This window comes from Carica papaya, chromosome 2, assembly GCF_054855325.1.
Source record: "Carica papaya isolate Zhongbai chromosome 2, ASM5485532v1, whole genome shotgun sequence".
NCBI classification, from domain to species: domain Eukaryota; kingdom Viridiplantae; phylum Streptophyta; class Magnoliopsida; order Brassicales; family Caricaceae; genus Carica; species Carica papaya.
Window position 1 is genome coordinate 31,670,088 of NC_142310.1, and position 26,744 is coordinate 31,696,831.

The 26,744-nt window shown below is 36.0% G+C and overlaps 1 protein-coding gene across 2 annotated transcripts; it reads left to right on the plus strand.

Annotated features, from left to right (window-relative positions):
• Window positions 1-42: 42 nt before the first annotated feature.
• ABCB25 (ABC transporter of the mitochondrion 3) lies at window positions 43-26,081 on the plus strand. Of its 2 annotated transcripts, none has more exons than XR_015817243.1 (19): window positions 43-822; window positions 972-1,392; window positions 1,609-1,670; window positions 1,778-1,821; window positions 2,551-2,653; window positions 2,841-2,948; window positions 3,360-3,443; window positions 3,546-3,606; window positions 4,174-4,319; window positions 4,550-4,666; window positions 4,959-5,044; window positions 11,175-11,263; window positions 14,369-14,424; window positions 15,305-15,385; window positions 15,495-15,560; window positions 15,634-15,726; window positions 16,585-16,652; window positions 17,016-17,080; window positions 25,216-25,282. XR_015817243.1 is itself a non-coding variant. In XM_022053985.2 (19 exons), exons 1-19 carry the CDS (start codon window positions 502-504, stop codon window positions 25,836-25,838), a joined length of 2,283 nt encoding a protein of 760 aa, XP_021909677.1. In that variant the 5' UTR covers window positions 85-501; the 3' UTR covers window positions 25,839-26,081. The 2 variants fall into 2 exon arrangements, 1 of the variants encoding a protein (XP_021909677.1); XM_022053985.2 differs by lacking the exon at window positions 16,585-16,652 and adding an exon at window positions 25,695-26,081 and having other exon boundaries at window positions 85-822; window positions 25,216-25,351.
• The last annotated feature ends 663 nt before the right edge of the window (window positions 26,082-26,744 follow it).

Below are 26,744 nucleotides of genomic sequence, written 5' to 3' on the forward strand. Positions count from 1 at the left end.
TGGTTGTGGTGCATCCTTCATATTGCTTGGACTGTCTTTGAGGTCTTCAAGTCATGATTTTTCTACTATTTTCTCTGCGTATGTCCGGAATTAAAGGGAAAAAAAGGTACTTGTTTACGAAGGAAAAGAAACCAAAACAAAATAATAAATTAATAATTAATAAAGAAAGCTACTTGTTCGATGAAAAAAATCTTTCAATTACGTAGAATGCAAGAGGGAAAACTAGTGCTCGAAACGAAAACTGGTTATTGTAGCATAATGAGCACACAGATCACGAACTTGAGCTGGTCTCTTTTTATTGGGTTTGTATTATTTTGGTAATAGAATCGTCTTGTCCTACTCCTCTGATACTTGACAATTTGTCCCCTTCTTTCAACTTGACCCTCCTCAAATTTTTGGGTTTTCCCCAAAACATCAGTTGGGTTTCGAGTGTTCGGAATCTCTTCCATCTGATTTCAAAGGAAGTGGTCGGATTTCAATAGAAAAGCAATAACTTGAAGGATGCTGGGGGCTTCCAGGGGCTTTAGGGCTCGTGGCCTTACAATCTTGCGCCATAACCTCCATCAACATCCCCATAATTATATTTTTGATTGCAAGTCTAATCGAGCTCTGAGTGGCGGAGGAGAAAGAAGACACCTTCTTAACTGCAGCAGCTTCATCTTTGGAGATCGAGGCGAAGATGACTTGTATACCAGCAGAGCATACTTCAGTTTTGCAAGACTAAGCAAAATAGGGACAAACTGTGGCCGCAATATCAAGATTAATGCGTTCCTTTCAGACCCCGCCAATTCTTCCTCTTCCTCCTCCCTATATCATCTACCGGTTTGTCTCTTTACAGTTCGTCCTTGTGTCTGTTCTATGCGTTTTCTGGAAATGATGTACTTTGACTAATTATTTGTTCTGTTTCAGATAAAGAAATTTCCAGGTTTGATTGATTGTGTTGTTTTTTCATAATTCAAACTGGTTTTCAGTCTTCGATGCTCAATGGTCGCGTCTTATTCTCATCTTCAACTTCCAATGACGATGCAACATCCTCCAAGCAAAACAAAAAAGCCTCGGCCTCTCTTGCTCAAACGTCTTCAGACCAGCAACAAGTTGCCGACATGAAAATCCTCCGTACTCTCGCTGGTTATTTGTGGATGAGAGACAACCTGGAGTTTCGCCTCAGGGTCGTCACTGCCTTGGCTCTGCTTGTTGGTGCTAAGGTCTTGAATGTTCAGGTTCCCTTTCTCTTTAAGGTTGCTGTTGATTGGTTGACCGCTGCTGCCACCAATGTTGGCCCGCTTGCGGCTTTGAACACCGCTAATCCTACTCTTGTTGCACTTTTTGCTACCCCGCCTGCTGTTCTTATTGGATACGGTGTTGCGCGAGTCGGGGCTTCTGCTTTCAACGGTATGCTAATACATCAAGTAATTGCTTTGATTGGTACTACATGCTTAGTATAAGCTTCCACGATCATTTCTTTATTATCTGTCTTATCCATGATTTCTTCTTGTAGGCCCTCTCTATTGTTAATCAGACTCTTCTTTCAGTCCCAATTGAATTGTCCTAATAATTCTTTTTCATTCGCATAGTAACTAATTGTTGGATGCATCTGGGATATTGTAGAACTTCGGACGGCTGTCTTCTCCAAGGTAGCATTGCGAACAATCCGCTCTGTGTCTAGAAAGGTATGCCACAGCCTAAATCTCATGTTGTACTTCTTGCTAGTCTGACCTCCACTAACTGATCCTACATATGCCAGTTTATTCAACTTACGGACTTTTGCTTTTTGCAGGTGTTCTCGCATTTGCATAACCTTGATCTTCAGTATCATCTCAGGTATTTCTTTGTTCCTGCTAATTTTTTGTAAGTTAGCCTGCATGAAATATTATTCCTAAGTATGCAAATCACTAATTGCAATCAAACTATATCCTGTGTGAACTCCTGAATGCTCAAGCATAATTTTAAGGTGTGTATACTGATTAGGGTAATGGACAATGTATAGTGGAATCCATGATCCCATAGACCTTATTAGGAGTTTCATATGCAAAAGAATCAGTTTACTTTAGAGTTTCAGGATATCTGGTCTAGCATGTTATGTTTGATACATATAAATCGTATATCTCAGGATAGGTCTTAACAATGTTATATCTCTACAGTAGATCAGTACCTGTTAATTTAACCTTGTTACTCGATCCTGGTGGTATTGGATGATGTTTCGACGAGAGAGTACTTCAAAATCAAGTTTGGTTAATGTATCCGGCCATTGGGCCATATTGTGTACTATGTCATTCTTTTGAAACATGATTAGGTGCTCAAGGGCAATGATGTCTCATGTCTCAAAAACGAAAAAAATGAAGTCAAGTTTTAGCAGTATACTAGCTAATATTCTGTAACATGTTATTCTTTTCAAACATGATGGAGTGTTCTTAAGAAAACAGCTCTGGCTCACATGCTTCTAATTATCATGGAACATCTGTTTTACAGTCACATTATGTACATGTGGTTCCTTATCTTACTTGCCTTCTGTATCTAAAAGAAAATCTTACTTGCCTGCTGTATTTCTAGTCGAGAAACAGGTGCATTAAGCAGAATTATTGATCGTGGTAGCCGTGCAATAAATTTTATCCTGTCATCTATGGTGTTCAACGTTGTTCCCACCATCTTAGAGGTATATCTTGACTTCTAGTGAACTTTTGTTTTATAAAGATACTGGATTCTGTTCTTCTGCACACCATTTTTCTCAATAGAAAGCAGAGTATTCAACAGGCACTCTGTCTCTATGGTGTTCTCCAGTTATTGTGTCTGTTCTTCCTCATTTCTGAACAAAATCGACATATTTAATATGTATCCTCCAGATATCTATGGTGTCAGGTATATTAGCATACAAGTTTGGAGCACCATTCGCATGGATCACATCACTTTCTGTTGCAGCATATGTTGCTTTCACCTTGACTGTGACCCAGGTACTATCTCTTCTGCTGACCCTGTATCAATATTATCCACACAAGTTATCAGTTAAATTAGTACACTAAATTTTCTCTTTTATTTATTATTGCCTCCCCACTTTTAGAATGATTAATCAATCTTTTTCACAATACTTTTCTTCTACATAACTGATTATAAGTGTATTATAAGCCATCTTCCATTGGTTTGCTAGAATGTGCTCAGTTTTAGCTTGTACTCCCAAAGGCTATAGTTCTCTATGCTTGTACTTTTAAGAAATCGTTTTTCTTCCTGAGTGGATGCAGGACAGGGGGTACTTGGTTTCAGAAACAAATGGGTTCTTTTTATTGTATTGTCCCTTCCCTTTATCTTAGCTTGGTGAGAATTTTGGCATTAAGCTCTTTCTCCTAATATTTTCCTGTCTTTTCCAGTGGAGAACAAAGTTTAGGAAAGCAATGAACAAAGCCGACAACGACGCAAGTACAAGGGTTGTTGATTCATTAATCAATTACGAGGTGAGGATATAATATTCTTTTTTGCAGCTTTTCTGTTTGTCTATTGGTTTAGATCAGTGATTATTTTCTAATGCTCTTATTATTACCACATTTTCATTTCAGACTGTTAAATATTTCAACAATGAAGATTATGAAGCTCAAAAGTATGATGAGTTCTTGAAGAGTAAGTTCTTTGAATATTGCAAATATTAATTTCTTATATATAGGCTTTCGCTTATACAAATCATCTGGTCAATCTACAAAGCACCGTCAGTTGAAGGCACTCAATGAGTGGCCACAACTGATATTCAGACATGATATGGGTGGGTTGATGTGTCGGTTCCATTTTTATAAATCAATAATTTTCATGTTAGGCTACTCATGGGCATGCTTCTACACTGTGAATTATATTGTTCTCTTAATAGACGCTTTTATCTGCTTGAGTGCTTCCAGCCTTGGACAAGCACCTTGAGGCTTTCCTTCTTGTTCTCTCTAATGGTGCTTCTTACAATTGGCACTTATGATGTCAGATGACTGAGCAAGAATCAATTTAGTTGGTCTTATCCACTACTTTTATCCTTTTTTGGCAGTTCTTTAGGTGCTGTAGGACTCCATTGTTCCATTTTAAAGTCATATCTCTGACATATTTCTGAGTGGCCTTCCATAATATATCTTTTGACTAGTACTTGGTATATATGAATATTTATATTGTTTCCCTCAATTTGATCATTGTAATGATTGTCGCTTCCAGGATATGAGGATGCTGCCTTAAAAACACAAAGAAGTCTTGCTTTTCTGAACTTTGGCCAAAATGTCATATTTAGTACGGCACTATCAACAGCAATGGTTTTGTGTTCATACGGGATTACTAACGGCGAGATGACTGTTGGTGATTTGGTAAAAAATTTTTCTTGCCATTTTTACCTGGAAAAGTGCACATATATATATATATATATATATTACGTGTATCTGTCTTGGTATCTGTTAAGACTTGTTCTATTCTTGCATTTGTCTTTGTCTCTGTTAAGACTCAAGAAGGTACAAAACTTTCCAGGTCAAAACATTTTTTGTTGAGTAAATTGGTTGAATCATTGTCAAGCACATAACACATACATTTGGAAATTCAGGTTATGGTGAATGGGCTTCTCTTCCAGCTGTCCCTTCCATTGAATTTTCTTGGCAGTGTTTATCGAGAGACTATACAAAGCCTTGTTGACATGAAGTCCATGTTTCAGTTACTGGAGGTTATTCTTTATTCAATTGCTGAAAGACTAGATTTCTTCATGTCAGTTGTTTCTATCAGTTTAAAGTCATGACAAGAATTGTGAAATTGATGTTATTTCTACTCGATTGAAATCCAGAGATGTTGACAAGTGGCAACCAACATAATATCTTTGTCTCTTTTTCTCTGAAGTTCATACCACTTGTTTCGAATGGATGCATTATTATCTTTTTTCCATCATGCCTGTTGCTATGACTTCTGCTACGTTGGTACAGCAACCTATAACACAATGCTTATTTTGGTGAAATCTGCAGGAGAGGGCAGATATTAGTAACAAGGAGGATGCAAGGCCTCTCAAGCTGAATGGGGGAAGCATCCAATTTGATAACGTGCACTTCAGGTAATTAGTTACCCTTCAATCTTGTCCACTCTAGTATTGTGTAAATCTGAACTGTTATATTTTGTTGGATTCATGTGATGCAAGAAACAGCCCAAGGTTACAGCTTAGTGATTCAAATCTAAATTCTAAACCATTATAAAAAATCACTATTACCAGATCACGCAGTTGTCTTTTGAACAGCCCTTAGTCAATTATTTCACAGTAAGCTCTTCCTTATTACCGCTTTCCACTCATTGATGTCCTTGCCTCATCATGCTTCTTACTAAATAAAATAAATAAAAAGGAGTATTGACTCTCTTATGCAGAAAGAGAAGAAGTTAACACAAAATACTTTGTGATAGGAAGCATTTATGTAATTATTATGATTATTTGGTATTTTAAAACTATTTAAGCTATTTAGGGAATACTAATTAATTTATAAGCTTGTGAACTTTATTAGGATTTGGAAACTTTTAATTTCATCTTTCAGAATTGCGATAGTTTCTTATTTTGGTCATTATTAGTTTTTAAGAAAAGGCTACTAACCCTAGAGCAATACCTGACAAGGATTGAATTGAGAATTGTTTGCTAAGGTTCCCTGTTTTTCCTCTCCCTATGTTCTTTTCTGTAACATTTTTCTTTGTCTGCTGCCCCCATGTGGTTATTTGCCTTAAACTCTGATTTCTTCCTAACTGCTTCTTATTATTCAATTTCCCCAACCATACATTCCTGCATCTTATCCTATTCCAGATCATCTGGGATAAACTCCTAAGTTGTCTCACATCAATTGTGAGGCAAGTTTAGGATTATAAATGTTTTGTTTATTTTTATTATTGTTACTGTTTCTTATTTTGATTGTGTAGAATTATTTTCAGTATTTTTTTTTTTCTGTTTTTTACAACCTGACAATATAACAAAATAGTTACTGTCAGGTTGTGCATTTTTTTCCTTCCACTAGGGAAGTTTATTAGTTTTTTGTCTTTTTCCTCCTTCCTTTGCTTATAAAATGTTGCTGATTATCGATGAATAAAAGTAGAGAAAAAATGGGAGTTATTTCTTATTCTCAAATTCTTCATGGTATCCGAGCAAGTCTTATCCAAATTCTTTAGCATCCCTCTTGCATTCAATAGGCAATGGATGAGCAAACCCCTTCTTCGCCCGAAGTTCTTTTGGGCTCTCACCTTCCGGTGCCTGACAGCCATGCTTTTGCTGATCAGACTCCATCTTTCGTTACTGGTCATCGACTAAATGGCAGTAACTATCTACAATGGTCGTCCTCGGTGTTAATGTTCATCCAAGGGAAAGACCGAGATGAATACCTCACTGGAGAGCTCTCACCTCCTCCCGCGAACGATCCAAATGCTCGGATATGGAAAGTTGAGAACAATCTTGTTATGTCTTGGTTGTTGAACTCAATGACCATTGAGATTGACGAAAATTTTCTCCTTTATGAGACTGCGCACGATATCTGGGTCGCAGCTCGTGAGTTCTACTCCACTCGCGACAATACTTCCGTCATCTTCGAAATCAAAGCAAGCCTTCACAACCTGCGCCAAGGAGGGAAAACAGTAACTCAATATTACAATTTTCTTACTCGAAAATGGCAACAACTTGATGTTTTTGAGGAATATGTTTGGAGCTGCCCAGAGGATGGCAAGAGATTCCGAAGCATCGTGGAACAGAGACGAATCTTCATGTTCCTTTTCGAACTGAACAAAAACCTCAACGAGGTAAGAGGATGCATCCTTGGAACCAAACCTCTCCCGAACATCAGAGAGGTGTTCTCTAAGGTGCGACGCGAAGAAAGCAGGAAGAAAGTGATGATGGGTGATTCGCAACTCAACTCTAACCTTGCTGAAAGCATATCTCTCTCACCCGAGATTGGTACTGTTCTCACAAGTCGGGTGACTGAGCGAAAGGAACGGCCATGATGTGAATACTGTAAAAGGCCGGGACACATTCATGGAAGATGCTGGAAGCTTCACGGGAAACCAGCTGAGAAGGAATCAGTTGAGAAGAAGAAAACACCAAAGCAGAAAATGGAGAAAATTCATCGGGACAATTTTGTCTCAACAGAGGAGGAATCCGCTATAACCGTTTCTACCGAAAGCTCCTTATTTAGTCCGGAACAAATCAGCCTCCTCCAAAAAACGTTTTTACTCAATATGGTTCTCAGTAATACTTCTACAGCTCACAAAGGTAATTTTTCTAGTTTCTCAACTTATTCTACAAAAAGGGGAATATGGATTATTGACTCAGGTGCTTCCGATCATATGACTAGGGATATCTCACTATTTAAGGAATATAATAAGTATAAAAGTAAATTCTCAGTTAAAATTGCTGATGGCTCTAGCTCCTAGGTCGAAGGAACAGGAATATTACACTGATACCCAAGTTAATTTTGTATTCTGTGCTATATATTTCAATTTTGGATTGCAATCTCCTGTCAGTAAGTAAATTATCACAGGACTTGAATTGTGTGGCTACATTTAACTCTAAACTATGTGAATTTCAAGACTTGGACTCGGGGAAGACGATTGGCAATGTTAGTATGGATTCGGGTCTTTATCTACTGCAAGCTGACAACTCTTCTCTTAATAGACAAACAAACTCATCATGCAGTATGTACTAATTCTGAATCTGTAAACAACTTAAATATGGAATGCCCTATCATGTTATGACATTACCGTTTAGGATATTCTAAGTTCGTGTACTTGAAAAAACTATTTGCTGCTTTGTTTCGAAATGAAAATCCAACTTCCTTTTAATGTGAAGTATGTCAGCTGTCCAAATATATTCGAAATTTATTTTCCAGTTCAGTTTACAAACCCACAAAACTTTTTTCATTAATTTATAGTGATATATGGGGGTCCCTATCGGGTCACTAATATTAAAGGGACAAAATATTTTGTATTTTTTGTTGATGATCACACTAAAATTATCTGTATTTTTCTCATGAAAGAAAAATTTAAAGTTGGTCAAATTTTTAAAAAATTTCACATTATAATTCAAAATCAATTTCACACCAACATCCAAGTAGTGAGGTCAGGCAATGGGTGTGAATATTTTGAAACTATTTTGAGCCAATATTTTCTGATTACAGCATTATCCATCAAAGTTCCTGTGTCAATACTCCACAACAAAATGGCATAGTTGAACGAAAAAATAGACACATTCTTGAAGTAGCCTGATCCATCATGTTCACTACCCACATTCCAAAATTTCTTTGGAGAGAGGTTGTTCTCACCATGCACACTTGATAAACCGCATGCCTTCCCGAACTCTCTCATTTCGAACACCCTATGATATCCTCCTCAGGGCCTTTCCGCACTCTCATATTTTTCATACCCTTCCCTATAAAGTTTTTGGTTGTTCCACCTATGTTCATGTTCATACTCACCTCAAGGGTAAACTTGACCCACGGGACATTAAATATGTTTTCGTTGGATATTCACAAAGTCAAAAAGGATACAAATATTTTTGTTCCAAGACCCGTCGTTTCTACAACACTATGGATGTTACTTTTTTTGAAAATCAGTCATTCTATCCCACTACTGATGTTTAAGGGGAGAGTCTTAATAAGGAATATCAAGTATGGGATATAAGCACATCACCTCTCACCTTTTCTCCCCTCACTATTCCCGACTGCTCATCAAATTTTCCTGAAACCAATATCAAAGAGTTTGAACCTGAACCTATACCTACTACTATCAACAAAGAGTTGCGTGTATATATTAGGAGACACAAAACTCCAGTTAATAAAGATTCTAAACCAACTATACATTGCCATGAGTTTATTCAAGTTCCAAGCAGTAAGAACACATCAGGTAATGAGTTTTCAGGCACAATTTCTGACACGGTTACTACTACTGATCATGATACTGAGCTACCTATTGATTTGCAGAAAGGAACTCGATCTTGTACTAAACACTCTATACAGGATTACATTTTATTCAGCAACTTGTCTTCAAAGTATCATACATATGTAAGCAAACTTGATGGCAGCCCCACTGAAGCTAAAACCATTCATTAAGCCCTTACATTGCCAGTGTGGAGAGATACTATTCAAGAAGAGATTGGGGCCCTTGAAAAAAATAAGAGTTGGGAACTGACAAAACTTCCACCGGGAGAACATAAAATTGGGTGCAAATGGGTATTTACTGTAAAACACGATCTTGATAGAAGTGTGAATCGGTACAAAGCTTGTCTAGTAGGTAAAGGCTTCACTCAGTCCTACGGGATAGACTATGAGGAGACATTCGCCCCAGTGGCTAAGCACAACACTATACGAATATTACTCTCTCTTGCCTCTAATCTTGATTTGTCTTTTTGTCAACTTGATGTAAAGAATGCATTTTTCAATGGAAATTTAGAAGAAGAGGTATATATGGAAGTTCCTCCATACCTTGAGACCACATATGAAACTCACAAGGTATGCAAACTCAAAAAGGCAATCTATGGTCTAAAACAATATCGAGAACTTGGTTTGACAGATTTACCAAAACAGTTAAACATATGGGGTATAAGCAATGTCAGTCTGATCATACTTTGTTTGTCAAAAACAGTGCCTCTGATAAGAAAACTATTCTAATTGTCTATGTCGATGATATTATTTTAATAGGTGATAACATAGAGAAAATGCAAAAATTCAAAAGTTTTCTTGTCACGGAGTTTGAGATAAAAGATCTTGGAGCACTCAGGTATTTTTTGAGAATGGAATTTGCTCGTTCTAAAAAGGGGATATCTTTGTCACAACAGAAATATGTTTTTGACTTGCTGAAAGAAACAGGGATGCTCGGGTGTAAACCAGCAAAAACTCCCATGGAAACAACTCTAAAAGTTGAATTTAAAAATGACAAGTCAGTTGATAAAGAAAGATATCAGAGACTTGTGGGCAAACTTATCTATCTTGCTCATACTAGACCTAACATCAGTTTTGCTGTAAGTACTGCAAGTCAATTCATGAACCAACCTACTGAAGTTCGTATGAATATAGTATATCGGATCTTAAAATATCTTAAGAAAACTATAGGATAAGAACTATTTTCCCAAAAAATAATGAATAGGAATATTAAAATCTACACAGATGTTGATTGGGCGGGTTTTATAACTGACAGAAGATCTACGTCTGGGTACTGTACTTACGTTTGGGGAAATTTAGTCACTTGGCGGAATAAGAAACAATCTGTTATGTCACGAAGTAGCGCAGAAGCTGAATTTCGGTCACTTGCTCATGGAATATGTGAGAGAATTTGGTTAAAAAGAGTTCTAATAGAAATGAAATTCTTGGTTACTACTCCAATGAAAGTATGGTGCGACAATAAAGTAACAATCAGCATAGTTAAAAATCATGTATATCATGATCGAACTAAACACGTTGAAATAGATAGGCACTTCATCAGGGAGAAGATTGAAGATCAAACCATTACAATATTTCACGTTCTTACTAATCAGCAAATTGCAGATATTTTAACAAAAACACTTCCCAAAGGACTCTTCAACGAATTAATATCCAATTTAGGCTTACTAAACATTTATGTAACCTAGATTGAAGGGGAGTGTAGAATTATTTTCAGTATTTTCTTTTTTCTGTTTTTTACAATCTGGCAATATAACAAAATGGTTACTATCAGGTTGTGCCTTTTTTCCCTTCCACTAGGAAGTTTGTTAGTTTTTTTTCTTTTTCCTCATTCCTTTGCCTATAAAATGTTGCTGATTATCGATGAATAAAAGTAGAGAAAAAAGGGGAGTTATTTCTTATTCTCAAATTCTTCAGATTGTATTTAGAGCCTATCTAAAGACTAAACCAGACAAGATTGAATTATGAATTATTTGCTAGGTGTTTTATTCTCTGTTCTATCTTTCTTCTGTCCCTTCTGTTCTTGTCCTTAAACCTGTTTCCTCTGAGTTGCTTTCTGTTCTTCAGGTTTTCCTGCCAAACGTTTCTGTAATTTATCTTATCCTACATCATTTAGGATCAACTCCTAGGTTGTCCCTCATCAATCTTCTATTCTCTTAATTTTCTAATAGACTTACCTTAGCAACATCTTTGTCAAAATTAATGCATTTTTCTATTGTCCTTTTCTCTCGAGGTGGATGAGTTCTACTGATGATTTATTTCTAATGCTCTGCCTTTGGTGTATGATGACAGTTACCTGCCAGAGAGGAAGATTCTTGACGGAGTATCTTTTGTTGTACCAGCAGGAAAGAGTGTGGCTATTGTTGGGACCAGTGGCAGTGGTAAGGCTTTGTCATGGTTGGATTATTTACTTTCACTGGTTTGCTGCAGCTGTGCTAAATCCCTTTTCATATTGGAAATAGTAATTGCTCATTGTGGAAAATCTTTATTTACTATTTTTTTCCTTTCATATTCCCTTTTTTCTTACTCATACTTGTGTTCCTTCGTATGAATGTGAAAATATGCAGATAATATGAAGTAAATGTTTTTTGTGACAACCTGCAAAAAAAGTTATTTTTTCTGACCTCTTGAGAAAAGCCAGTTTACATGCACAACCCCAAGATGAATCACAGGCTATATTCATGTGAATTTCCTGTCTTAAAAATGTTCTTGGTGTATGGTTTGTTATTCCTCAGAGCAAGGTGCAAAAATATCTTTCTCATATGTCTTAATTTAACTAATTCTTTTAGAAGAGTGTTTTCTTATCAATTCACGCACAAAATTCAGAAGGAGCATATCATAAGAAGTTTTCCTGGTCAGTTCAATAAAATCATGGAAAACATTTCAGTTATGTCTATTATCCACTTGAAAATTTTGTCTAAATTTTACAGATTATAATGCATTATCTTGGACGAGTACCTTTTATTTTTCAAGGGATCAGGTCTTGTATTTATAGGTGTTCATTTAGTCTAAATAGTTATCATAGTGGATAGGTTTGAATTGTATATTGGGACATATGTACTAAAGTGGTTTCTTTAATATAAGCTCAAGTTTTTGGATAATTGGTCATTTAGCTCAATTATCCCATTTTGCATAGAACAAATGTTCAAGAACTTGATTTTGATTGCATTATTTCTGTCAGAATAAATTGTTTAGTGGTGTCTAATCCTTTATTCATACTTTTACTAGTCTAATTAGTTTATGCACAATAAAGAATGTTTGACTACAAAAATAAAGTTGTCTTTTTCGGAATTAGGATTGTGAAATCCCAGTCAAACTCCGACACATAAAATTTGTTTAGCCTTATTTGTGGAGGAAATACACATTAATCTTGAAATTATGTTCTATAATCTAACTTTTGAAGAAGAAAACAACCAGGATTTGTCACTCTAATCTTTATAACAAAATCTCCTTATCTCCAAGTTTTATAGAGAAAAAATTGTCTTTGCCTTGAGGTTTGCGCTTTTGCTTTTCCTTGGCTCACTAGACCTTAACCATGCCTCTTCTATCACCAAAGTAGTTCTTGGGGATAGAAAGAAAATCTTTTGATGTTGGTTTGGAGGGAGAAGGTGGAGGCTATCCTCTGAATAATTTAGAACAAAGCTAAGAAAAAGGTTCTTTTTATGTATTTAGCTTGGAAATTAGATGGATTTTGAAGCCTTAAGTCTTTCTGGTTAAGGGACCATAAGACTTGGTTTGGAACTCGTAAGAGTAAGGATATGGTTCTTTTTTCTTTCAATTTGATTGAAATGAACCAGTAGGGGGTGTTATCTGGAATTTAGGAGACGAATGCAGATGGCACAAGGAAGCTGATGGTCCTTGCAGGTATTGAAGCAGAGAGCTATTGGCGGTTGTTGCTGGCAATTTATAAGGGCCTATGAGCTGAGTTTGCAGGAGGAGAAGGGGAAAGCACTTGAGGAACTATGCTGGTCGGAGGATGAGGAAGCAAGGTAGAGGAACCACCATTACAAGAAGCGAAAGATTAATACCAAAGAGTTTGGGGAGTTGGTCAATGGGTTAAAGCTCATTGATCTCCCCGTTGTGGGGGCCAATATATGTGGTCTTATTTAAGACAGGATGCTTGCTTGTCCCCCTTTCATTGCTTTTTGGTGTCACCAGATTTTGAAGAATGGATGTCTGATATGATCCAAAATCTATTGCCTATGGATCACATTTGATAATGATCCTTTTTGTCTTGACCTAAAAGTTATTAGATGGGGTCCAATTCCCTAGAGATTTGAGAATAAGTCGCTGTGATGGTTATAGGTGATGGGAGGAGAAGAAAATGGAGGTCTTTGCTAGTTTCAGAGTTGTTAATAAGCTTTCCTTTGTTGAAACCAAGATCAAAGCTTGGAGCTTTATCTTCAAAATGGGATTGCAGTCAGGAAGGAGTTGACAGATTGACATTTTGGGTAAAAGAAAGACGGAGGCTAGGTTGACAGTTGGGGAAAGACAATGACACCAATTGGCTAAGTTGAGTTGGCTGATTGGATGCTTATAGAGCAGGTGGCTTGGAGGCAAACATTGGGGGTTATTGCGGATTACAAAAGGTGACTGCAATACTAAATTCTTCTGTCGGATGGACAACTTCCATCATGGAAAAAATTCTATGTCCACCATCAATGTTTTAATGGGATCCGAGTTCATGGTTGATAATAGGCTGAATAGGCAGTTGAAGGGTTCTATTACAGGCTTTATATGAAACCTAAATCTTGGAAATCCGAGTTTGGCGGTATTAGTTTGGCAGTATTAGTTCTTGAAACCTGAGGTCTTCAATTTATTATTATAACAAAGGGTGCTTTCCACAAACAAAAGATCAACCATGAACTAATACTGCCAAACTTGGGTTTCTACAAGATAGATTTCATGAACTAATACATAGCTAATAGCCTTCCAATTTATTGTTATCTTTGTTCTGTAAATATTTTGTTTTTGGAAGGCACCCTTTTGGTGCCTTCTAATAATATTTCCTTCGTAATCTAAAAAAATTGTCTTCTCTCTTGAGAATTTGGAATAAATGACCACTCAATTGAATCATTTCGTAATTTGTTACCCTGTAAGTATCCTTCAGTTTTCAATTTTTGTGGGCTTTTTCTTTTTTTTTTCAAGACTTCTCTCTCATACATGACTTCAGAAAAATTATCTCTTTTGATTTTATTTGTATCTTGGGCTGATTTTCATGTATGGATATTTGACCTACTCATGAAATGAATAAGATTGCTTGGAAATGACTATTTATATGTGTAGAACAAAAACTAAGGGCCCCATCTTTTCATATCTTCAAAGTTGAAAATATTTAATACAAACTTACCCTGGCCAACCTTTTGAGGAAGTGCTTTTGGGGTTGCTTATGTTGCTTATATGTTGCCCAGTCTTTTAGGATTGGTGAATGCTTTGTGTTCAATCTCCTTGCGGTACTATTAATTTCTAAGTTCATGTGTTTACAGGAAAGTCAACCATCCTTAGATTGCTCTTCAGATTTTTTGATGTTCATTCTGGAAGTGTAAGAACTAGTAATTTCTTCATTTCTACATATTTATGCGCAGCTTATAAGATAGTTGATTTAGAAGCAAATATTTACATCTATTTTCTTGTCTTTCTATATGTAAAATTAACTCTATATTTGGAATAAATCTAAAATTTTAATAGAATTCATTTACAAATTTACACTTATTTTAACTAGAAGATTGATGAAAACACTCCTTAAAATAATAAAAAGTGATCAAATATAGAATTCTATGTGGAATTGGAACTGTAGATTTCAAAATTCATTTGGTGGAACTTGAAATATATTGTTCTATCTCCACATGGAGTTCTATATGTGGTCAATATTTTGGTATTTCTAGTAAAAATTACTTGATATAATTTTTATTCTTGAAATCTTGTGGCTTGTGGAAATCTTCTTTCTAAAAAGTCTTCGGTATTTGTTGGAGCACTCATGATGTTTCTTGAATGTTTGGAGGCGCAGATTTAAATTTCTTGAAAACTTCAGTCCTCTTAAACACTTGAAGTTTGATTTTTCTTTTCCACTAAGAGCACTTTCTACATATTTCTTTAACATAGTTAATAGGTTTAAAGCTTAGTTTATAAAAAATAAATCATTTTTCTAAAGACAGGATCAGAAGTAGAACTCAAACTCAACCATCTGCTCGACTAAGAAATGTCATTTCATTTGAATTACGTGCTCCTAATACTAATAAGTTACTTTGAATTTAATATAAGCTTGCAAATATTACTAATACAATATAGTAAGTTTGTCATCAAAATCAATCATTTAGGCCCATAATACTGGAGATTGTATATTTTTGTTGGAGACTGCATCTGTGTATTTTCTATTTGACTTGCTTATCTCAAATATTGATCTGTGAATTGCTTCTTGGCAGATTAGAATTGATGGTCAAGACACACGAGAAGTAACACTGGACAGTCTTCGGAAGTCTGTTGGTGTTGTGCCACAGGATACAGTAAGTTTTAACAGGAAATCTCATGTTAACTATCCTCTTCTGCTCCAATGTAAGTTCAATAATCCCTGTTTGATTTACAACATCCATAAAAACTTTGCTCAACTGGCAGGTACTTTTTAATGATACAATATTTCACAATATCCACTATGGGTGTCTGTCTGCTACAAAAGAGGAGGTGTGAGAGCTTCTGATTTTAAATCACAGCTGGCAATACCAATTCTTTCAGTCTAATATTTCTTTCTGTTCAGGTGTATGATGCTGCTCGACGAGCAGCAATTCATGAAACTATTATGAATTTCCCTGATAAATATTCTACTGTGGTCGGAGAACGAGGACTCAAGGTGAGTCACCTGTTTGGATTTTGGATTTTGTGTTGCAAGCAAATTATGATGGCATCTAATCATGAACCATGCTAATGATCATTCTAAAAATAATCTATTAATGAATACAATTTAACACATCTGATACTGAAAAAAGGCAAATAATAAAATTACTGTTACATGTTGATAATGGTTAATGGTCACAACCTACAACTAGGGGTTCAGCCATACAGAACAGTCAGATGCATGAGGTTGTCTTGGGCTATATTTGGAACGTATTCATAAATGATGTGGAATTCATCTGTAAATCCACACTTAGTTTAAGTAGGAGAGTATGTAAATTATATTAGAATGACAAAAATTGAGTATATTTAGAATTCTATGACATTCCAAATTTCATCAAATAGAGTTTATATGGAATTCCATATGGAACTGGAACAATATATTCCAAATTTCGTCAGCAATGATGAAATTTGGAATCTATTTTTTCAATTCTATGTGGAACTCCATATACACTCTATTTTTTTGTCATTCTCCTAATTAAACTAAGTTTTTTATCATTTTGGACAAGACTTTCATAATCTTCTAATTGAAATAACTGTGGAGTTATAAATGAATGCTAAACAAATTTTGTATTTGTTCCAAACATAACCTTAATATTTCATTGAAATGCTAATACTTAATCAAAATATTGGCAAGTTTTATTATAAAATAAAACTATAAAGTAGTCCATAAGTTCATTTTACATCTTATGTGAAACAAGATGAATAAAATATGTAATGTATTATTCGATCCGGTTTGACCAAATGAAACGAGCACTATAATGTTCAAGTTCCCGAGTCATGCTTTGATATTGAACAATTGAACCATGCTAATTAGGTATCTTGAAGCTGATTCAATTGATATTCATTATTCTTCAATGGAGCAAACTATAAGCTTAACTGAAGGTACTTTTGAATAGCTCCGTTTGGGGTAGATCTCAACTACAACAATATGGCATGATAATGATGAATAAAACAAGGGTTACTTGTTTACATTTGACAAGGAAGTAATGTTGATGAGGATGACATTATCAACCACATGGATCACACAGACTATTGCAATAAAATGTTGTAAATTGATGCATAAAAAAACACAATAATTTGTATAACGGCAAATGTTTGCCATAAATAACTGGAAATCTTGTGTATTCATTAATTATGGTCTTTTTTCTATTGAATAGCTATTATAGAAGGAGATAAAGTTATCATTATCTTTTACAATTCTGTTGACTCATGAATTATCAGTCATTAAGTGACTTCTTTGTGCAGTTAAGTGGAGGTGAGAAACAGCGTGTAGCACTAGCTCGTGCATTCTTGAAAGCTCCTGCTATTTTGTAAGGATTATATTACTTTTTTCTGATGGAACTTTTCTATGACAATTAAGAGATTTTGAGTAGAAATTTTTTTTCGTGTGTCCTTTATGGAGGAGAATTCTCATTATATATACAAATATATAAACGAATTTTTAGCCTCTAAATTAGATAAACAAATATGTTCTAATTAAAGATATTAAAAATACACAAGTCATAAAATTAGATATAAAATCTACTGGCTAATTAATTGCATAATTTGCTGTCATAATTGTCTGAAATCTGTTGATTAATTACATAAAATCTGCTGCCATATATGCTGGTTAATTGAATAAAATCCGTTGTCATAATTGTAACAAATCAATTAATTGCATAATATCTGCTGATTAATTTCATAAAATTTGTTGGCTAATTAATTGTTAATTAATTCCTTTGATATCCCCCCTCAAATTGATGCTGGTAAATCTACAAGTATCAATTTGTTAACAAGAAAGTTATAACGCTGACGTGTCATAAATTTAGTGAAGAGATCTGCAATCTGTAAAGTGGTGGATATATGTGGCAAAATAATAACTTGACGGTCATATGCCTCCCGGATGGAATGACAGTCAACTTTTATGTGTTTCATCATTTCATGATAGACAGGGTTGGCGGCAATTTGGATCGCACTAATGTCGTCAGCGTGTAGTGGAGTAGGTTGGACTTGTGAGAAACCAATCTCTGTAAGGAGACCACACAACCAAATGATCTTTGAGCATGTGGTAGACATGGCTTGGTACTCTGCCTCAGTGTAAGACTTGAATACAGAGTCTTGTTTTTTACATTTCCAAGAAATAAGGGCATCACCAAAAAACATACATCATTCAGTAGCAGATTTCCTAGTGTCTAAATACCTTGCCCAATCAGCATCACTATAGACTTGTAGTTGAAGAGAAGAACCAGTAGGAAAGAATAACCTGTGACTAGGAGTGTCATGGATGTACTTGATGATTCGACGGACTGTTGATAAGTGGAGATGTCGAGGAGCTTGCATGAACTTGATGACGATGTGGACAGCATAAAAAAGTCTAGTCGGGTGATGGTTAGATAGATGAAATTACCAAGTAGCTTCCGATATAAAGTAGGATTCTCAAGAAGTTCCCCTTCATCATGTTGATATTTGACATTAATTTACATAGAAGTGTCAGTAGATGTAGTGTTCGTGAGACCAACTAATTTAACCAGATCATGAATATACTTTTGTTGATTCAAAAAAATACTTTGAGTCCGATAATGCACCTCTAACCCCAAGAAGTAGGCGAGCTGCCCAAGGTTTTTCATATGAAAAGAAGAATGTAACAAATTTTGAATTTCATATATTCCTTTTTTATTAGAGTCAATGAACTATGTCATCTACATAAATAAGAAGTACAACTAAGCGCTTAGATGTTCTTTGATGAAAAAATGAAGAGTCATACTGATTTTGAGTAAATGAAAAACCAAGAAGAGCGGATCTAAATTTTTCAAACTATACCCACGGTGCCTGCTTCAAGTCATATAAAAAACGTTTTAGTTACAAATAACATTAGGTGAGGGAGTAGGCATACCATGCAGAAAATTTATGTAAACTTCTTCCTTTAGATCACCATGCAAAAACGTGTCCTTAACATCCATTTGATGTAAAGACCACAATTGAAATGCAACAAGGGTTAGTAGAGTGCGCACGGTTGTCATCTTGGCTACTGGTGCAAAGGTCTCATCATAATCTAAACCATACTCTTGCTTGTTGATAAGAACTACCAATCGAGCCTTGTAACGGTTTATAGATCCATCAGATTGAAGTTTTATGGAAAACACAAGGTTACTTCTGTAGTAACTGGAAAAAAAAAAAAAAAGGAAGAAACAATGTCGTTTTGAGATGGACAGACAGGAAGAGAGAAAAGAAAAGAGAAAAGAGGAAAGGAAAAAAAGGAGGAAAGAAAAGAAAAGAGAAAAGAAAAAAGAAGAAAAGGGAGGAAAGGAAAGAAAAGAGAGAAGAGAGATTGGGGGAAAGAAAAGGTTCGAGAGAGAGAAAGAAGAGCCGGAGCGGAGAGGAGCGAGAAGAGAGAGAGAGGAGGAGACAGAGAACGGTGACAGAGCAAGCCAAGGGAAGGAGGAAAATGGAGACGGGAGGCGGAGAGGAGCGAGAAGAGAGAGAGAGGAGGAGACAGAGGACGGTGACAGAGCAAGCCAAGGGAAAGAGGAAAATGGAGACGGGAGGTACAGTAAACTTTAAGTTTCATGCGGTGGTTGATGTAGTTTGAAATTTTGACCGTAGGTAGAGGATTTTGTGTGAGTAAGTGTGGAGGAAGCCACGGAAGGAGAGAGAAGAAAGAATGTGGCGCGTGAGGGAGGTCCATGAGGGAGAGTATGAGCGGGGGCATATGGAGGAGGCTAGGCCTCGAGAGAAGAGAAAAGAAGGAGTGCGGTGTGGAAGTGAGGTTCATGAGAGGAAGGAGATCGTGTATGAGCGTGAATGGAGGCTTACGGAGGAGGCCGCGGGAGGAGTGAAAGGAAGGTGTGCGGCGTGTGAGTGAGGTTTGTAAGAGGGAGGAGATTTGTGTGAGCACGAATGGAGGTTTATGGAGGGGACCGCGGGAGGAGAGAGAGGAAGGAATGTGGTGTGTGAGTGAGGTCCGTGTGGGAGAGAGGATTTTGTGTGAGTATTAGGGGACGTATGAGGAGAAGTCTGCGGGAGGAGAGAGAGGGAGGAATGCGGTGTGTGAGTGAGGTCCGTGAGAGAGAGGTGATTTCGGGATTTGAGAGTGGAATATCTAAAATAGGCCATGGAGGGAGAGAGAGGAAGGGATTTGGTGAGTGAGGTGGATTTGTGTAAGAGAGGAAATAGTGTGTGGGTGCAGAAAATTTGGGAGGAGGAAAGAAAGGTCGTAGAGCGTGGGTTTGAAGTGTTGAACTAGAGGTGTGTGGGTGTAGCTGTGTAGGGCGAGGGGATGAGTGGTGTAGCTGAGTGGTGTGAGGGTAGGGGTTGTATATAGGTTGGTATAGCTATTGTAAATTTGGTAATTGGCAAGGGAACGTTACTGGTGTGGGTGTGTTAAGTATTAGTGTGTGTCTTATGGGGAGACGCGTGTGGTTTAGGTATACAGGTTAAAGGTATAGGAGAGCTTCAAGATAAGGTGGAGTAAGGACAGGATAATATTATTTTTGGTTGGTAGCATTGGGGGATGCCGATGTTGGTTGTCGCTACCTAGAAGAAGTAAGTTGATCGCCGATGGTGGTGATGGTCGGGAGACTCCGACGGGAAGGAATTTGGTCGCCGATATTGGTGACGCGAAAGAATGGTATTTGGGTGTGTGTGTGGCCTATTAGGGGTCGAGGGATAGGCAGTTTATTGGGGGTCGCCAATACTTGTGACGTGTGAGAAGGGAATCTATGTGTGTGTGTGGCCTATTAGGGGTCGAGGAATAGGCGGTTTATTAGTGGTCGCCGATACTAGTGACGGGTGAGAATGGAATCTGTGTGTGAATGGCCTATTAGGGGTCGAGAAATAGGCGGTTTATTGGTGGTCGCCGATACTGGTGACGGGTGAGAATGGAATCTATGTGTGTGTGGCCTATTAGGGGTCGAGAGATAGGTAGTTTATTGGTGGGCGCCGATACTGGTGACGGGTGAGAATGGTATCTGTGTGTGTGTGGTCTATTAAGGGTCGGGAGATAGGCGGTTTATTGGTGATCGCTGATACTGACGGGAGAGAGTATTTGTACGATTAGAGGACGTCGAGGGGCGGTTACAATTAACATGCATGCTTTTTTTAAATTACCAAGGGTAGGTATTAGGTTGAGTAGGTGGAGTACATATAGGACTCCTGAATTCCCTATTGTTGTATATAATGCTTGTAACTTAAATTTTACTGTACTGAGTTGTATATACTCACTCTTTATTATTTATAGATGAAGTAGAGAAGGAGTCGGGATCGGAGTTGCTGATTTTCGAGCCCAATGGATAGAGGAACAAGGCAATAATTCTTTCGTTATTTGGCATAATTGATTGTGTAATAACTAGTAGTAGGGTAGATAGAGTGTCTGCTGGGAGTCTGTGAGATTCTTTTTCACTGTGATATTACATATAGGGTTGCAGGTTTACTGTGATTCTGAATAATAGATTGCGGTAAGGTTTCTATGTTTGTAGTGGATTTGGAATGACGCGTTCATATGTGGCCGTGGAATTGTCGTAGTTTACGCCATAAAAAAAAAAAAAAACGGGGCGTTACAACTTCTAAGAGGTTTCACAGATGGGGGACGTGAAACAACATCCCAAGTTTGGATTTCTTCTAGTGCCAAAAATTCTGCTTCAATAACTTGGTGCCAACACTCATGCTCCATTGCCTGTTTATATGAGGAAGGAATAGGAATAGATGACAAGGTGGCTATTAAGGAAAAATAAGGGGTAAAACTATACCTATCTGGTGGTCTATGAACACGAGTACTGCGTCTAAGAGGAGCAGGTGCGGCTGTTGGAATAGAATCAACTGTCAAGGAATCCATTGGAGGGGGCCCGTTAGGTGTAGAAGTTTGATATGACGTTTTGGGCATGCGTTGCTAATACACCAAGAGAGGTTTAAAAGGTACAAAATCTGCAAAAGAGTTAGTAAATCATGGCAAAACAGAAAATGAAGGAGAAAATATGATCATGGTGAGTAGTAAAAAAATATTAATTTTTAAAAAATGTCACATTTTTAGATATTCGAATACGACACAGATTATAATCATAACAAAAAAAACGTTTCTGGTATACTGAATATCCTAAAAATGCATATTGAACTAATTGACCTATAAGTTTTGTGTGTTCATGTATAGGAAGATGTACAAAACACACATAACCAAAAGTACGAAGATTAGAATAATTTGGAGTGCAACTAAATAACCAAGTAAAAGGAGAGACATGGTTCAATGAGGGATGGGGCAATCTGTTGATGAGGTGCACAGCAGTGAAGAGAGTTTCACACCAAAACCGAGAGGTTACAAAAGACTAATAGAAAGGTGTGAACAACATCAAAAAGATGACAATTCTTTCTCTCCGCCTCCCCATTTTGTTGTGGGGTTGAAGGACAAGATCGTTGAGAAATTATTCCATTAGTTTGTAGAAACTCCTGAAAAGAATGAGGCATGTACTCACTCCTATGGTCAGAGTGTAGGATTTTGATTTTAGCATAAAATTGGGTTTAAATATGTGCATGAAAAAGCTTGAAGACAGAAAATACTTCGTTACTAAAATGAAGAAAATAGATTCATATGAAACGACTATAATCATCAATAAAAGTGACAGAGTACTTATAATTAGCATGAGAAGTAACTGGTGTCATACCCCACACATCAATATGTACCAAATCAAAAGGCCGAACTGCATTTGGTGTGTGAATGGGAAATAGTAAAGTTTTAATTTTGCCAAGCTTACAAGAATTGCAATCAAATTGAATAACATTAAGAGATTGTGAGTTTTTATTCCCAAGCAAATTAGAATTTAGTAAAACATGGAGTACATTAGAGTTTGGATGTCTCGGACGTTTATAACATGCTCAATAATCAACATGAGTAGAATTACAAGTGATAATGGGTGGAGAGAAACATGAAGATAAAGAAAATGGGAGAGGAAAAAGATGTCCTACTTTAGGCTCCCTTGCAATCGTCTTCCCTAATTGTTGATCCTGCACAATATAACCGGATTTAGAAAATTCCACTTTATAGTTATGATCAACCAACTAATCGATAGAAATAAGATTACTGGTAAGATTAAGAGAGACAAAAACATTTGTTAGAGAAGAAGAAGAAATGTCACAAGTAGCTGTGATAGGTAAAGGGTTTCCATCAGCTATATAAATCTTGATATTTTCAGAGTATTTCTTTATATTGGTAAAAAAATTAGGATTATTAGTTATATTATTAGAGGCCGCAGAATCAAAGTACTAAGGAGATGATGTTGAGAAAGATTTACCTTAGAGTCCTAAAGCAGAGAATGCAGAGATGATCATTTGTTGAATTATTTCAGGAGTTACTGATGAAGTAGGAACAGCAAGAGCACTCTGTGCTATGTTCATAAAATTACTAGTACTAGAAAAACTAACAGACATTATATATGTTGTTTCAAATTTTTTAGAAGGTTAAATAAGACATTTCGTAATGATATGGTCATCCTTTTTACAATAGTTACATAATTTTTTTGAACAATTTGAAATATAATGCCCAAACTCCTTACAACAAAAACACTGAATTGTGCTCAATTCTTTACTTTTTGACTTACCTTGTGTTTCATAAGCTACAGGAATAGAAGTAGATCTTTGTTGTTCCATGGTGGTTTGAGTGAGAATTCGTTGTTTCTCACGAAACAAAGTATTGAGGCATATATACAATGAGGGGACAGGTTCTCGGTTAATAAGATTAGATATGGTACCTTCAAATTCGGATATAAGTTTCATAAAAAAATAATCCTTTTTAGTAGTTTCATGAATAGATTGAACAGAGATAACACCTTCAGGAGGTGAGATAGTATATACTATATCAATATGTTCAGCTCAAAAATTTATAAAAATATAATAAAAATCAAATATAGAGAGACTGCTTTGTTGAAGAGTAGCTAATTCATGTTCAAGCTGAAATCTTCGAGCAATGTTGTCTTGGCTGTAGAGTTTCTTTAGATAAGTCCACATCTCAGCTGCAGTCTTGAAGGGTTGGAGGTTCAAGATGATATTCGAGTCAACAGATCCTAAAATCCATATCATAATTTGAGCATCCTTGACCTCCTACTTGGCATGCTCATCCTTTTCTTTATCTTTGTCTCGGGCAGGTTTACTGCCATCAATATAACCCCATAAATCTTTTCTTTTAAAAATTCTGAAGTGAAATGCTCAGACTGAATAGTTTTTGCCAATAAAACGAATCAAGATGAACTCATACTTGTCTATGGGCATGATGCTGAGAGAACTTATCAAGAACAAACAAGAATAAGAAATTATACTAAGAATAAGAATAAGATTAAAACTCGAAATAAGAAAAAAAAAACTTAAAAATTTAGAATTTATGCTCTTTACCATGACAATTAAGAGATTTTAAGTAGAAAAATTTTTGTGTGCCCTTTGTGGAGGAGAATTATCATTATATATACATACAAGCTAATTTTCAGCCTTTAAATTAACTAAATAAATCTATTCTAATTAAAATTATTAAAAATATATAAGTCATAAAATTAGACATAAAATCTGTTTTCTAATTAATTGCATAATTTACTACTATAGTTGTCTGAAATCTGCTGATTAATTGCATAGAATCTGTAAGTATATATGTTGGTTAATTGCATATAATCTGCTGCCATAATTGTAACAAATCTGCTGATTAACTGCATAATATCTACTGATTAATTGCATAAATTTGGTGGCTAATTAATTGCCAATTAATCTCTTTGACAGTCTACACATGTAAATTTTTACTAGTTCATAGGCATTTGGTTTTTCTTATTAATTTGTTATCATTAAAAGCTTATAAATATAGGTGTGGTGGATGTTCTGTTATGTTTTATTTCATTATGTCAGTATCTACACTACTAATTCTCTTGGTCCTTGTGGATTCAAGGTGAATCCATTTAATTTAAGTTGAACCAAATCAGTCATTTAGTTAAGGCTGTCACATGATAAGTTTATTGGTATAGCTGTCTTTGCGAAATATAATCTTAAGGTGTAAATTTATGCATCATAAAACATGACTCGTTGTCATGTTCAGGATTATTGTCAAATGATTGGATCTCATCTGAATGCACTACTCCAGAACTACTTCTATGCATTTATTCCATTCCTTCTTTTTTCTTGAGGAATAATGCATTTATCTACTCCTGTTTCAAGTTTCGAGCAGGTTTTTCTTTTAATCTTTCTGTCATGTATGGACCAGCCAAAATTAACAATCGAGATCAAGGATCTGTTATGGTCCTAAACATATTTATATTAGAGTTGATAAGTTCTTAATTCTGAGCATGTCAAGTAACGTGATAACCATAGCATATTTTTGTTCAGCAGAACTGTCTTTAGTTTTAACTTCATTTGGAAAGAAAATCTATATTTTCCTTTTCATCCTCAAAGTGTCCAATTTTGTTTGGCCATGAACAGAATGTGATTCTTACTGCATCGGTTTCCTCAGGTTGTGTGATGAAGCCACAAGTGCACTGGACAGCACAACTGAAGCAGAGATTTTAAGTGCATTGAAGTCACTGGCAAATAACAGGACTTCAATCTTCGTTGCTCACAGGCTAACAACTGCAATGCAGTGTGATGAGGTAAACATTCATGCTAGCAATTAGTATGCAACCTTGTCGCTAAGTTCAGAGTATCTTCAGGAGTCTTGAATGCTTTTCACCTCATCCCCACCCAAACCTACCTTAGGAAAAAAAGTAAGAAAAAGAATAACTGTAATAAAAAGAATAAACTTATGTTAGGCATAAAAGATCTCCGATAGACTCTTTTCTGGATTCAATGTTTCCACCTCACACTGCTTCGAAATCATGTTCTTCATTTCACAACCAGAAACTATTTTCAAATGAATCGTCTCAGTGATGTCATGAGATTTTCCTTCACTAATTCCTGGTACTCATTCTTTGTATATTTGGAGTGTTGTTTCAGATAATTGTTCTGGAGAATGGGAAGGTGGTTGAACAGGGACCACATGAGGCTCTCTTGATGAAGGCAGGCAGATATGCACAACTGTGGACGCAACAGAATACCACTGTAGATGCTACTGATTCAGCGATCAAATTGGAAGCATGAAACGATTTTTTTAGTAACATTGCATTAAGAATCATGTTTTGCATTCGCCCATCCAGTTTCAGATGCGAGATTCACATTTCATTGTTAGGCTAGAATTTTCCCACCTAATTCATTGTAAATTTATAATAATACAAGTAGTTGAAAGCCATAAGCCATTTTTGAGGATTGACTAGAGCTCAGGCTCTAACCTTATTGTTTTATCGAGAGCTGTGAAGAGAATAATATAAGTGCAGGGTTTCTCAATCTCTCTCTCTAGTTCTTTATAAAGGTAAATATATATATAGTACATATATAAAATGAATATTATTTATAATAATTCAACCAAAGTATCATTCAAGAACTTGAAATGGTTTATGTCATGAAGCCGGCTTTTTCATTATCACTGTTATTGTTCATATAAGAACGTGAACTTTTCTGAGCTATGCATGTTGGTACCCGACCAACAATCTTCGAGTTATAGGTCTGAGGCATATAAATATATATATATACACACATAATATATGTATATATATAATTGTGTGTGCTATTTACGAGAGAAGAAATCTGAAACAAGTGTTCTCCAATAAACAACAAAGCCTATGAACTCTCTTGGGTAATTATGCAACATTCAGCCATTGATATTGGTGTTGAAACAAATAAAAGGGACTATGATTTATACTTACTATTTTTCCAAAATAATTTTTCTGGACGTACTTTTGTCAAAACGCTTCTAAACGATTATCTTTTTTTACGTTTCACTCAAAACTGAAGTTAAAAATAAAAATATAACAACCTTCTAAAGCTTCTAAGAACTAAAGATGGAGACAATGGCAAAGAAGAACTATTTAAACCCCATCAATTGCTGGCAGATTGAACCCGGTCCTGCTCGGACTAAAACCATCCACTGGGCTGGCTCATCCTATTCCA

What these genes read in the sequence shown, in the direction of transcription:
- ABCB25 (XM_022053985.2), top strand. Translation starts at nt 502, where the DNA reads ATGCTGGGGGCTTCCAGGGGCTTTAGGGCTCGTGGCCTTACAATCTTG. An exon ending in TCACCTTGACTGTGACCCAG is followed by an intron (nt 2,949 to 3,359) that starts GTACTATCTCTT and finishes TGTCTTTTCCAG; the next exon opens with TGGAGAACAAAGTTTAGGAA. An exon ending in GTGTTGTGCCACAGGATACA is followed by an intron (nt 15,386 to 15,494) that starts GTAAGTTTTAAC and finishes CTCAACTGGCAG; the next exon opens with GTACTTTTTAATGATACAAT.